Below are 13,663 nucleotides of genomic sequence, written 5' to 3' on the forward strand. Positions count from 1 at the left end.
ACCTGCCACACCACGGCCACTCAGTGGGTGTCAACAGGGTCACAACCAGGGCTGAGTTTCGGTGACAAGGTGAAGAGCTGGCCCCTCTTTCCTTGTAGACTGAGTCAGTGTTTGGGGTCAGCGTGGGTCGGGAGGCCCAGCCTTCTGCCCCGGCTTGGCCCTTACAAGTGGGGTGGCTCCGACAAGCCACTTGGCGTCTCTGGGGTCCAGTGCCTTTGTCTACAAAACGGGCACAAAATCCTGCTTCCCGGGACTGGGAGAGTGAGCTGGGAAACCGTGGCTCGGGGGCTGGCCCTGGAGAGGCCCTCTAAAGCCCTTCCACCCTTGGCTTCCTCCTCGGGTCCCGAAGGAAGCCTGGGGGTGCCATCCCTGCCCCACGCTCCTGCCCTTCTTGGGGGCCCCTCTGTCTGGGTTCCCATCTCTCTCCGCCCCGAGCACACCCAGTATCTCTGCTGGCCCCTCCAGGCCCATCGGTCCAGGGTAGCTTGGATTCCAGGCGTCTCCCAGCAAAGCCTGCGCTGGTGGCCTGAACACTTCCTCTAAACCCTCCGTGGGAAGTCACTCCCTGGCTTCCGAGAGTCGGACTGGGGCCTGCTCTCTGAGCCCAGTGCCCACCTCCCTCCTTTGGAGTTGGACCCAAGCCCAGGGCCTGCCTGTCGGCCGTCAATGTCATTGGCACAATGTGATCAGCTCCTGCGCACCAGGCTCCACGCCAGGCATTGCCGATCAGCGGGGCCCTGCCCGGGCTCTGTGAGCCTGTGTCGTGGGCAAAGAGGCTTTGCACAGATAGGGACAAATGTGTTCTAGTGTTTGCTGTGACCGATAAACTGCTCGCTATTTCCCAAAGTATCACTGAGTCCATCGCAACTCTCAGCCATGAAGTATTTTCTCAGTCCGTGGGCAATGGCAATGGCCAGAGGATGCCCCAGGGCGTGTGTGTGTGTGTGTGTGAGTGTGGTCTGCAGTCGACTGCTGCACATCCATTTCCCGACTTACAGGTGGGGGGACCGAGACCCAGAGAGACATAGCGGCTTGTCTCAGCAGTGTCCGCTCTGGGAGTCTGGTGGCCTGGAGTCCAGTTCTCAGACCTGGGCCCTGGGCTCTGCGGGAAGCCCCTCTGCGAGATCCTGGCCCATCCGGAGCCAGGTGCGGCAGCCGGGATGCAGGCAGGAGCTGGGGGCAGGGAGGGAATGTTTTTTTTTTTTTTCAAGAGTACAGGCAAGTTATTAGCAGAATGTCCCTTAATCTAACTTAATGCCCTAAATAGTCCCTCACAATACCACCCAAGTCAGCCATTTCCGTCAGGAATGCTACAGCAGTGGCGTGTCTGGGTTTCCTGTGGCAGTTGTAACAAATGACCACAGGCCACGTGGCTCAGAAAAACACAGACTTACTGCTTTATGGTCTGGGAGGCCAGGAGTCTAAAACGGGTCCACGGAGTTAAACTCAAAGCGGCGGGTGGGCCGTGTTCCTTCCGGAGACTTTAGGGAGAAGAACCCCCTCCCTGCCTTTGAGCGACACCTACATTCCTTGGCTCATGGCCTCTTCCTTCGTCTTCAAAGTTAGCACTGTAGCATCTTTGAGTCTCTAACTCCTCCGCCTCCCTCTTGTACTGGTAAAGGCGCCTTTCAATGACAGGCCCACGAAGGCAGCCCAGAATAATCTTACCTGAGGGTGTGTGTATCGATCTGAGAGAGAGAGGGAGAGACATCAACTGGTTGCCTCCTGCATGTGCCCTGATAAAGGATTGAACCCACAAACTTTCCGTGTATGGGGCAGTGCTCCAACGTACTGAGCCACTTGGCCAGGGTTAAGGTCCTTAATTTAATCCCATCCGCGAAGACCTTTTGGCATGTAAGATAACACATTCTTGGATTCTGGGCATCTTGCCTCCTTCAGAGGGTCCTTATTCTGTCGTTCCCGTGTTCTTAGGGGATCCGACCTGGAGGCATGCAATGTCAGTCTGTCCTGTTATTGGGGACAATGACTTTGATACTTGGGTATGGCTGTATTTGCAAGGTTAATCCACTATAATGTGCTTTTTTTTTTTTTTTAACTTTTGAAACGAATAGCAAATGTGAGGGGGGTTACTTGGAAACTCTGTAAATGCCCTGTTCCCGCTTCCCACCAGATTTGGCCTCTGTTGATGACTGTTGGTCAAATCCATTATCCCTGAGAATCTCACAGAATGATTCTCTGTTTTCTGCAAAGGTGACTGAGCGTTTACATGCGGCAGAGCTGGGCTTTCTCCATGTACCTGTTCATCTACCCCCTTGGTGGACTCACAGGCTCTGTCTCAGTCCGTGGACATTCTGTTATTAAAATGGTCTGTCTGGATGCTCACATGGTCCCAGATGTGGCCAGTGAAGCCCCCTCCAACCTGGCTCCTGTAACCTTTTGACAAGCCTCCTCATTTCTTAAAGACTTGCTTTCAGCATAAGATGCCCGGGGCTCCTCTCACGCCCGTCCGGCTGGAGTCCACAGTCGTCCTGCCCCCTCCCCAGCGTTTCCTTTTTGCTTGGAGAGGCGTTTAGAAAACCGAGATCTTGGTGTGCACACGCTCGCTCCTGCCTTCCGGGTGTTTTTCCTTCCGGACGGGGTCAGAGGGCAGAGCTGCCAAATGGAAACAAATGGCCTTGAGAGTAATCAACCAGCAGAGCCACACCCACGAGCTTCTCTGATCCCTCAATGCCCGTGCAGGGTTCACTCTGGCCTTCCCACCTTTGTGACTCGTTCCTCTGCCCGGAACCCGACTTCCGTTCCCCTCCGTACATTTTCTTCGGCTCATTCCTACGCACCACGGAAAACAGCTTCAGGACTGCCGTCCTGAACCGCTGCAGAAAGTGGAGGTCGGTGCCTGCAGTCCCTCTGTCTGTAGCCTGAGGGTGGACAGAGTGGCAGGCGGAACAGTTTACTCTTGTACTGTTACGTGATTCTTGTGTTAATTTCTTTTTGTAAAGATGTACTTATTTTTAGAGACAGAAGGGAAGGGAGGGAGAAAGAGGGAGAGAAGCATCAATGTGTGGTTGCCTCTTGTGCGCCCCCTAGTGGGGAACCTGGCCCACAACCCAGGCATGTGCCCTGACCGGGGAATCCAACCGGGACCCCAACCCGGACCCCTTGGTTCGCAGGCTGACGCTCCATCCACTGCAGAGTCCGCAGCCCGGATTCCATGCCTCCCACAGCTCTCCCTGGGCCCCCAGCCGGCCAGCTCACCTGCTGCAGAATTAAATCCGCTTTGATCCCAAAGACCAGGTGTTGTGGGTCCCGCTCCGCCACTTCCTAGCTTTCACAACACCCCCAACGCCCCCGCCCTCCGTTTTCTCTGCTGTCATTTGAGGTCAGGAATAAAGCTTCCTTCAAGACTACCAGGGATGCGACCAAGAGTTGGTCCCATTTCCCCCGCAGCCCAGTCACCTGCGGCCAGTTGCTGGCCCAGGACGAGCACGTGGGGGCGGTGCTGGCACTTTTCTGGGACACACCTGGGGTTCACCTGGAGGAGAGGGAGGGGGCGGCCTCAGACCCGGGACCTCATTGGCTGGGGCAACAGTGGACGCAGCCCGGGGACCACACAGGGCTCAGGGGCGGGGCCAGGGCTCTCCCGCCACGGCTTCCCTTCTGGGCCTCGCCTCATTCAGCCCGGGAGCCTTCCACCTCCTGCGCCCCATCTCGGCAGCGTCCGCCACTGACCCCGGTTCCCAGCCCGGTTTCGACCCTGCCCCGGCCCCGGCCCCACGACATGAGCTGCTTCGAGGAGGAGGGCAGCTGGGACCTGTCCTTCAGCGGCGCGGGCTTCCTGGGCCTCTACCACGTGGGCGTGACCCACTGCCTGCGGGAGCGCGCCCCGCGCCTCCTCCGGGGTGCCCGCCGCGTCTACGGTTCCTCCTCCGGGGCCCTCGCCGCCATTTGCCTCCTCATAGACATGCCCACCGGTGCGTCCGGGGACAGCCCCAGCAGAAGCCGATTCGGACGTGGGGTGGGGGGCGATGGCTGAGGAGGCAGGGGTGTTCCAGGGCCCTGAGCTTGGCGCTCGGCCCACCGTCTTGACACCCCGCATCCTCCTCCTTAAGCCTCATGAGAGCCCTGCGAACGCGTGGCTACAGTTACCCCACTCCACGGAAGCCGGGTCGGAGGCTCAGGGCCGGGAAGACTGTTCCCAAGGTCACTCGGGACAAGACGCAGGGCTGGGCACACACCTGAGGGGGAGAAGGGAGGACCCTCCAGTCCCTCGCAGCTGGAGGGAAGTCAAGCCTGCCGCCGGCAGCGCCCTGGTGGCTGAGGTCCCTGCCCCTGTGCTTGCAGAACGGTGCTGCTTCTACCTCCTGTCCCTGGCCAAGCGGGCCGAGCAGCTGAGCCTGGGCACCTTCCACCCCGCCTTCGCGCCCATTGAGCACATCAAGGAGCAGCTGCAGTGCATCCTGCCCGACAACATTCACACCCTGGTCTCCCAGCGGCTGGGCATCTCGCTGACCCGCTGGGCTGATGGCCACAACTTCATCGCCATGGACTTTGCCAGCCGCGACGAGGTCATCCAGGTGAGCACATGGTGGGCCCCAGGGTCTGGTGGCAGTTGGGTGGCTCCACCTCCTGCCCGAGGGACTTCTGGGCACTTCCCAGGGGCAGGTGCAGCTGTAGGGTGGGGGTGTCGAAGCCCCTGTTTGTTTACAAATGAGGGAGTTGAGGCGCAGCAGGGGTGCCCAGCTGAGCACGGAGACCTCCCAGCTTGCAGTGGGGGCCCCCAGGGGCACACAGAGGGCATGTGGTTGGGGAGGGGAAAGGTCAGGCTTTTTCAGTCAGAGCCCCCCACAGGGCTGCTCTTTCCAGAGGGGTGCCTGCCAGCCCCTAACACACCCTGGTCCTGCATTTTTAGAGTTTATTAATTTATCTTTAGAGAGAAGAGAGGGGAGGGAGAGAGGGAGAGAAACATCGATGTGAGAGAGAGACATGGATCGGTTGATCGGTTGCCTCTCCTAGGTGCCCCGACTGGGCACCAAGCCCACAACTCGGGCACATGCCCTGACTGGGAATCGAACTGGCGACCTTTTGCATTGCCGGACGATGCCCGACCCACTGAGCGACCCTGGTCAGGGCTCCAGGTGCTTTCTGATGCAGCGGGCAGATATTTACTGAACATCTGTAAGTGCCGGTCACTGTGGCTGTGAGCAGGGAACAATGCAGGCCAAAATGCTGCCTAAATTTTGGGGCTCCTAGTCTGCCGTGTGTGGGGTCAGACAACAGCCACATCTGCCATGAATTAAGAACAGATCCAGTATTGGAATAAGAGGAGGGTGTGACAGAGAGCCGCCTGGTGGAGGAAAGGGGGCCGGGACTGGAGGTGGGGGTGCCCTTGAGGCCTGAGCTGGGACACCTGTGCTTCCCTGCATCGCAGCTTTGCGCACCCTCCCCTTTGGGGTCTGCGCCTTCCACCCAGACTGGGGTCCGGGATGCAGAAGAGCCAGGATAGGTTCTGCGTCTCCCAGAAAGGACTGGAAGGATGTTTCTAAGGGCTCTGGGAGACCAAGGCTCTCTGTTCTTCGAGTTTGGCAAGCCCTAGGTCAGTGGTTCTCAGCGAGACTGATGTTCCCCTGGGGGCCATGTAGCCGAGCTGGAGACAGTGTTCTGTGTCCTGACTGCGTGTGTGTGTGCATGTGTGCACGTGTGTAGACGACCAGCATGCAGTGGATAGAGGTCACAGTACACACCCTTCAATGCTCAGGACAGCGCTCCCATGCTCTCCGGCGGGGAATGACCTCAACACCAATAGCGTCAGGGGCTGCGTCAGGGGCTTGCCATTGCCGCCCGGGTCCAAGCCTCCCTGGGGAGGCACAGGCCGTGCATTCTAGGTGGGCAGGGAAGCCCAGGAGCATCGGTCGGAGCGAGTGTCCACGGGAAAGCGAGTTGGGGGATGCCCCTCGGTTCTCGGAGGAGCATTCCTGCCAGACTGGTGGAGAAGCAGCACTTGGTGCCTCTGTTTGCCCTTGAAGAAAGACGTCCTCGTAGCAGCCCCAAGTCCACAAGGGTCCTGTCCACAGGGAGTGGGGGTGGATGTCGAGATGGGCCTGGGTTCCGATTCTTTCTCTGCTCTGAGAACACGGCTGGGACCTGATGCCTCCGTGAGCCTCAGTGCCCTCCCCTGGACGCTGGACAAGTAACAGCCACCTCGTGGGCTACCCTGGGGTTAGACGGGGCGCTTGGAGCAGGTTCTGAACGTGAAGAGTGTGAACAGAGGTGCCCACTGACTCCTGTCTTCTCAGGCCTTGGTGTGCTCCCTGTACTTTCCTTTCTACTGCGGGCTGATCCCCCCCGAGTTCAGAGGGGAGGTAAGTGGCCGAGGCACCCACGGGTAAGAGGGGTGTGAGTGGGGGGCACCTGCATTTCTTGAGCACCTTCTGTGTGCCTGCTTTCCCCTTGGTCCTGGGGTGCTCAGGGCATCCCGGGCTAGAACGGACCCGGTGAGTCAGGGGCAGCCACAGGGTCACCAGCTGCAGCCCACTTTTGGCGGGTGGCTCCGTGGCGGTGTGGGAGGGGGGCAGGCACCCTGAGGACAGGGCCGTGCACCCCGCCACAGCGCTACATCGACGGGGCCCTGAGCAACAACGTGCCCTTTGCGGATGACCCCTCCACCATCACCGTGTCGCCCTTCACTGGGACTGTGGACATCTGCCCCCAGAGCACCTCAGCAAGCTTTTTTGAGCTAAACACCTTCAACGCCAGCTTCCAGATCTCCAGCACGAACTTATTCCTGGGCGTCTCCAGCCTCCTGAACCCCGACCCTGAGGTAGGTCTGGCCCCAGTGCCCAATCTGGAAGGTGTGAGAGCCTCGGCCGCGATACAGGGCCCGGTGGGGCAGACCGGGAACCCTCCCCAAAGCCTCAGGGCCGTTAGGACACAGGTCCCGAGCCTTACTGCCAAGTTCTCGAACCCGCAGCCTGGAGCCCAAGCTGTGCCCTCAGTGCCTTCCCCAGCGCACATGGAGTTAGGCGGGCCCCAGGTGATGGCAACGCCCTCAGGCTGACACCACCGACCCTGGGCTGCAGCGGGGCCTCTGCCAGCGCTCCTCCTGGTCGGGGTCTCTGATACGGGCTCAGAGGGGTTAAGTGACTTGTTCAGACCCACGCAGCCTGGACATTGCCAAGCCGGGGCTCAGACCCTCAGCCAGCCGGGCCCACGCTGCTGGCTGCTGCCCTGGACTGTGGCCCGATGGGCCCTCTGTGTGGAGGCGAGGCACAGGCTCAGAAAAAGGCGAACGGCAGACCAGCACTGCCTGGTTTTTGGCCCCTCGGTATTTCTGGAAAACAGGTGATTTGGTAACAGTGTGCCACCCTAACAGTCTGCTCCGGCCTTAGCCCTGCCCTTGGCCCTGTCCCAGAACCTTGCAGCGAATGGCCCGGCCTGGCTCCTCCCCACTATCCTCCAGAGGAGGGGCGAGCACACCGGCCCCTCTCCTAGCCCCGGAGACCGCGGCGCTCAGAAAGGGGGCTTCGCTGCCCGGAGGCCTCGAGGCCAGGGAAGGCAGAGCTCCTCTCCGCCCGCAGGTGCCCTTTCCCCGCGCCGGGGGCTCTGACCGAGACAGAGGGGCATGGGCTCCAGGGCCCCTCTGAGGTCTCAGGCTGCTTCCAGGACTGAAGACCGGGGCAGAGAGGGCCCCCACCCATCAACCTAGGTGCCCTGGGCCAGAGGCAGAAACTTAGGTGGGGGGTGGGGGCTGGAGCAGGAGCCCCCAGCCAGGGAGTCGTGGAGGAGGCTGCAGATCTGTCCCAGCTGCCGTCTCTGGCCCCCCACCCACTGCTGGGCCCCCCTTGGGGTCCTTGAATCTCGCTGAGAGGTCCCTTGGGAAGTATAGGCTGGAATCCCTTCCAGTTGAAGACAGGTCTCTGGCCTGTGACCACCAGCTCGAGGGGCAGTCCAGGCCTTCCTCAGCCCACCCCGCCCTGTGTGTTGGCAGGTAGTGGCTCACTACTGCAGGCAAGGCTACCTGGACACCCTGAGGTTCCTGGAGAGACGTGGTAGGTGACAGTCGCCACAGCAGCCAGGGTTACACCCCCGGCAAGCGCTAGGTACATCCTGGCTCCTGGGCACTTGAAGTCTTATGGGCCTCGGCTCACTTATTCTCTTCCTCAGCATCTGCTCTGTGCTTGGCCTGAGTTGGGTGCCCAGGGAGGACTCGCACACGTGTCCTGCTCTCGAGCTGCCCACTGCCTGGTTCAGGGGGACAGATCCAGAGAGTGACATCTCCCCTGAGAGACGGAGGAATGCTCGGGGCTGTGGGAGCCCAGAGGTGGTACCTGACCCAGCCTGGGGGTGGGGGGTGGAGTGGGCAAGGAGGGCTTCCTGGAGGTGGTGACAGGTAAGCTGGATTTTGTCTAGTGAGGGAGAGTCTGAAGGGCTGAAGATGGAAAGGAAGAGGAGAGTCTAGTCAGAGAAGCATGAGAGTGAAGGAACAGACCTTGAAGGAACATAACAGTGTGGCTGCAGGTGTGAGTGTGTGTGAGTGTGTGAGTGTGTGTGTGTGTGTGTGTTCACAGGGCACTGGGTGGGCCAGAGAGGGCTCGGATGTCACCCCATGGGGCAATGCTCTTCAAAGTGCTAGAGCTGGGATTTGAACACAGGTTGTCTGGCCCCAAAATTCATGACCTTGACCGTTGCCCCCAGGGATGGCCCCAAACACACAGCATCGAGAATGTATTTGCTGAGCACCGGCCACGCGCCAAGACCCGGCTTCAGCTCTAGTTACTCATGTGAGTCTCAGAAAAGCACACAGGGCAGGTTTTCCCTCCCCTGGTAAACAGAGAGGGAAACTGAGGCAGGGAGCCGTTAGGTCACACAGCTAACAGGTGGCAGGGCCGAGAGTTGAACCCCAGACTGGGTCTTCAGGGTTCCGACTAACCTCCAGAACGTGAACAGGAAAAATTCAAAGAAGAGACAGGAAGAGAAAATGAGGCTGCCCCGGAGACGGGGAGCAGCGGGGGGCGTGGGAAGGGTCATTTGGGATGAGCCCTGGGTTCACCCCGTGACAAGCAGGTGCCCGGCACTGAGTGGGCGCTGAGCAGTGCAGAGTGCAGACAGGGGGTCACTGTCCCTCCTCTTGCCTGACCCAGGACTTACCAAGGAACCGGTGCTGTGGACGTTGGTGTCTAAGGAGGCTCCGTCCCCAGCTCTGGGGACCCGGGACACGGGTCATGACAGAGGCCAGAAGGCAGGCCTGTCGCTCAACTGGACAGTGCCCAACGTGCTGGTCAAGGACGTGCCCGACTTCGAGCAGGTCTCACCGGAGCTGGAGGCTGGTACTGCCCCTTTCTTCCTCCCCTTTCTCACCAAGCAGGTCCCTGCTCTGTAGATGCTTCTCTTTCTGAGGACCCACTAAGTGCCAGGCGTGGTGCCAGGGGGCCCCACCTGCATGTCAGTCACCCGTTGCCGTGACTGGGGCCTGGGGCGTTTCTCTCCCCATTTCAGTGTTGAGGAAACTGAAGCCTCGAGATGGGAAGGGACTCAGCAGGGTCCCCCGGGGGACTGGAACCCAAGTCTGTGCCCAGGAAAGCCAGGCCTTTGCCCACTGTCCAGGAAGAGGCAGGGGGCACTGAGGGACCTATGAGGGACACATGCGGCAAGCCTGGACTCCTCTTGTCCTCTAAGGAGGGTCCTGAGTTGTCCCCCTTGTACAGGTGTGGAAAGGACAGCAGAGAGGCTAAGTGACCTACAAAGGGCAGAACCGGGAGTTCTGCTCGGCGACCTAAAGGTCACAGTCAAAATGACAGGAAAGCACAGGGCCCCACAGGCGTGCAGCAGGTGCAGGACATGCACTGTCGGGGCGGGGGTGTGGAGGAGGGGCCCCCGCCGCGGCGGTTGAGGGGTGATTGAGGGGCAGGTCGCGCAGTTGAGCAGAGGCCGCTGGGAGCCTCGGGAAGGCGGCCTAGAGGAGGGATGCAGCCCGGTGGGGTTTCCTGGGGCGACCCCTCCGTTGCATTTTTCCCTGCGACTCTGCACTCGGCCCGTGGCTGCACCTGGCTGGGGGGCAGGCTGAGAGGCAGGAGGCTGGGGGAGAGATGATAGTGGTGAGGCCAGAGCAGGGACCTCGAGGTGGGTGAGGGGGTGGGGGTGGCTCTCTCAGCGCTGGAGACCACAGGGGACTTGGATGTGCTCTGAGCCTGAGGTCCAAGCTGGGTGCTCGGTAGCCCTGGCAGCATCGCTGTCGCCACACGGGGGCGCCGGAGAGCCGCCTCTTTGATGGGGCAGCGCCCAGCATCTGGCCTGGCATGGCCTGGCCCTTACAGGCATCCCTTAATCCTCGCCTGCCAGCCCAGGGACACAGGTCCGGCTGTTACAGGGGAAACAACCAAGGCCTGGGGAAGGGAGGGGGCGTGTCTTAGGACAAGCGTCAGGTCAGCTGGGAGCTGTGTCTCCGGACTGTTTCTGTGAATGCTCCCAGGGTCTGTCTCTAGGAGCACCGACCAGAGTTGGCTTGGGGGCGTGTGCATGGCTGCCCTGGTCTGGGGCGGGAATTCGGGCTCTGGCTCTGCCCCCAGCCTGGAAGTGGGTCCTTTCCATTCTGGGTGATTGAGGGGATGAAGGGCTCGGAAATGGTCATTCTGGCCCCAGCTGCTTCCACTGCTGAGGGTGATAACACTAATGGTTCCCATTACCCAGGGAGGTGCGGCGTGGGCACCCGCCTCACCCTGGGTGGTTCCCAGGGCTGGAGGGCCGTGGTGGGGAGCTGGAGGAGTCCGAGGAGGCTTTGGGCCCATCCAGCCCGCAGCTGCCTGGCGATGGCCTTCGGGCAGGTCACCTCTCCACTCTGCACCTGTCTCCTCTTCCATGAAAGGGGCACACCCTGCCCATCTCAGGGGCAGTACTGAGAGAGCTCAAGCTGAGGCCTGGCCGCCGCCAGCTCACAGTAGGGGCTGGGTCTGGGCTGTTTGTGCGGACTGTGCGAGGCGGGGAGGGAGCTGGCCTGAGGGGCGGGTGGGCACGCTCCGGCTTCTCCTGCAGCACTGAAGAAAACCTGTGTGAGGGACCCCAGGCCCTGGGCCCGCTTCCGCCGGTCGAGGCCCGGGAGGGTGCTGACGTACCTGCTGCTGCCCTGCACGCTGCCCTTCGAGTACGCCTACTTCCGGAGCAGAAGGTGAGCCCGGGCAGGGGGCCGGGAGGGGAAGCAGCTGGCGCACTGGGCTGCCTGGTGTTGGCTGAATGACGCAGAGGGGTCTCAGGGGACTGGTGGGGGGCAGTGTAGCGGCCGTGATCAAGTGGGGGCCCCGCACTGGTCTCTAGGACCTGTGGCCTGTTGCTCCACCAAGCAGAGCCTCAGAGACCGTGTGCTGGCTTTGAAAATACCCCTAGGGGCTGGACTGGCTCAGACTTGCTGTGTGGCCTGGGCCAGGTCTCTTGACCTCTCTGGGCCTCAGACTCCTTTTGTATAAAACAAGGCTCTTCCATGGCAGGCTGGCTGTGGTTCAGGCCTCACTAACCATTGTAACTGCCGACTAACAGATCCCTCCGCGTTGCCCTTCATCTACTCAGGCACCAGGTATCAAGGGCTTTCGAGAGGCTGGGCCCTGACTGGAGGCTGGGGAGGCAGCCCTGAGCCACACCCAGAGCATGGCCCTGTGGAGTCGGATGGCGCACAAGTCGTCACACACCCATGCGTGTAATCACGGATCTGCCCAGAGCTCACCTCTGGTGTCTGCCCCGGCTGTGAACCGTGATGGCTTCCACTGGGGGCTACCTGGCAGGGAAGGCTGCCCAGAGGAGGCAACTTTTGATCTATAACCCGAAGGATGAATAAGAGTCCACTAAGCAAAGAGGGAGGGAAAAGCATTTTAGAGGGATGGAATAGCACGTGCAAAGGTCCAGGGGCAGAAGGGAGGAAGGATCGTTTGAGGACTAGAGAGGGAGGCAGTGCGGCTGGAGACTTGAGGCTGAGCGCTGTCCAAGACGGCGCTGGGGAGGCGGACGGGACTGGACATGCGGGGCCCTGCGGCCTTGTGTGGAGTGTGGTCTCCATCCCAACAGTGGCAGGGAGGCAGCCAAGGGTGGCCGTGGTGTCATGGGAGATCTGACCTTTTAAAAACTCTCTCTTCCCTGGAGGAGGGCCTGTGACAGTGGCCACAGGTCTCTGACCCGCTCCATGTTGAGCTGATGACGGGAGTCGGCCCTGCGGTTTAAGTTGTTGGTGCCCTGGAGCTGGGGGCGAGCTCTGGGCCAACTGGCCGGGCTCACGCTGAGCTGTCACACTCAATCACAGGCTGAAATCAACAAGGACAAAGGCACATTCTGGCCTTTTCAGTTAAAAAGAAATCCCCGTCTGAACGCCGACGGGGAGGCCTGCCCAGCCCAGGGAGTTCTGCTCCGTGTGTTCTGCGGCTGACACGGGGGTGCAGTAACAGAGGCATAAGGTCCAGAACAAGGGAGGTGACCATCGGCTTGTCTCGCTGTGGCAGTGCACTGCGGACCACCTGCCCAGTTGAGGGCCTGGTTTAGAAGCCCCTCTAAGGGTGTTACGGTGGCGGGGAGGGGTGAGGCCCTGCAGTGTCCTGTGCATCTGAGAAGGTGCCCGCCACTCGCTCTCAGCCATGGGTGGGTAGCTGGCCCCCTGCTGCCACTCAGGGCTCAGGTGGGGGCGCAGGCGGGTGACAGCAGGGGGCTGGCTGGGCTGCATGCTTCAGGACTGTCACTGGCTGCTGGAAGGAGAGTGCGTACAGGGGTGTGCAGTGGTGAGCTGGTCTGGGGGGATGAGAGGAAGGGACAGAGAGAGGGAGGAGGTGGGAACCGCAGGCCAGGTGACTGTCCTTACTTGGCAGGTGAGAAAGCCCACGCCCAGAGAGGCTCCCTGCCAGCCCAGGTCACACAGCGGCTGAGCAGTGGGACTAGGTGGCACCCCGAACCAGCCCAGCCCAGAGCCCCGCCCTTCCTCCCCCTGGGCTTTCCTCCTGTGCCCTGTGGAGTCCTCCCTAAGGGCCTGGCCACTCCCACCAGTTCAGAGCCTCCCGAGTCCAAGCTGCCCTGCGGTGGAACCGATACCCCTGCACATTCCTTGATCCCACCCCAAAGCTGGTGCCGTCCCTCCAGGTTGGTGGTGTGGCTGCCCGACATGCTGGCCGACTTGTGGTGGATGCAGGGCTGGCTGAGGAGCTCGGCCCTCGGGGTCTACTCCAGGACAAAGGACCAGCTCCTCGGGCTGGTCAGGTGAGGCGGGCAGGCAGGCCGGGGGCGGTCCTGGGTGGGGAGGCACCCACACCTTCCGTGCTGGGCCTGGACGTGGGTGCTGACCTGTCCCATTGGTCCATCTGCCAGGCTCTCAGGGCAGCCGCTGTTCTCCTGGCTCCCACTTGCCGAGGACACCGATGGCCCCGCTCTGCCCATTCCCCCATCGGTCCTGCATCTCTCCAGATGCCCCCACGGGCCCTGGGTGGGGCGTCTCCCAGCCTGCGTCCCCTGCTGGCTGGAGCCCCCGCAGTCCTCCCGCACCCACTCGCACCCCTTTGTTTACCAAGGACACCTGCACAGCCCTCCCTGGGGCCTTCCTGCCTCCCCAGCTCAGCCAGAATAGGGCCTTGGTTGCCCCCCATCCTTGCAGGACTTGGGAGAAGTGTGGCTCGGGGCTTGCCGTGTGCCCGGCCACCCCCATGGCTCCACCCTGCCCTTCGCCCAGCCCCGGGTGCCGATAGCT

The 13,663-nt window shown here is 61.3% G+C and overlaps 1 protein-coding gene across 1 annotated transcript; it reads left to right on the top strand.

Moving 5' to 3' along the window:
* Positions 1-3,739: 3,739 nt before the first annotated feature.
* PNPLA5 (patatin like phospholipase domain containing 5) lies at positions 3,740-13,183 on the top strand. The gene is made up of 8 exons (XM_053662272.1): positions 3,740-3,932; positions 4,303-4,535; positions 6,255-6,320; positions 6,569-6,778; positions 7,946-8,006; positions 9,099-9,284; positions 10,987-11,119; positions 13,063-13,183. Exons 1-8 carry the CDS (start codon positions 3,740-3,742, stop codon positions 13,181-13,183), a joined length of 1,203 nt encoding a protein of 400 aa, XP_053518247.1.
* Positions 13,184-13,663: the final 480 nt, after the last annotated feature.

Source organism: Artibeus jamaicensis, unplaced genomic scaffold (assembly GCF_021234435.1).
Source record: "Artibeus jamaicensis isolate MK-2021 breed Jamaican fruit bat unplaced genomic scaffold, CSHL_Jam_final contig_233, whole genome shotgun sequence".
In the NCBI taxonomy this organism is placed as follows: domain Eukaryota; kingdom Metazoa; phylum Chordata; class Mammalia; order Chiroptera; family Phyllostomidae; genus Artibeus; species Artibeus jamaicensis.

Excerpts from the sequence above, each read along its gene's own strand:
- PNPLA5 (XM_053662272.1), top strand. The coding sequence starts at position 3,740 with ATGAGCTGCTTCGAGGAGGAGGGCAGCTGGGACCTGTCCTTCAGCGGC. Across the intron at positions 3,933-4,302 it reads CCTCATAGACATGCCCACCG|AACGGTGCTGCTTCTACCTC; the intron begins GTGCGTCCGGGG and ends CTGTGCTTGCAG. Across the intron at positions 6,779-7,945 it reads TCCTGAACCCCGACCCTGAG|GTAGTGGCTCACTACTGCAG; the intron begins GTAGGTCTGGCC and ends GTGTGTTGGCAG.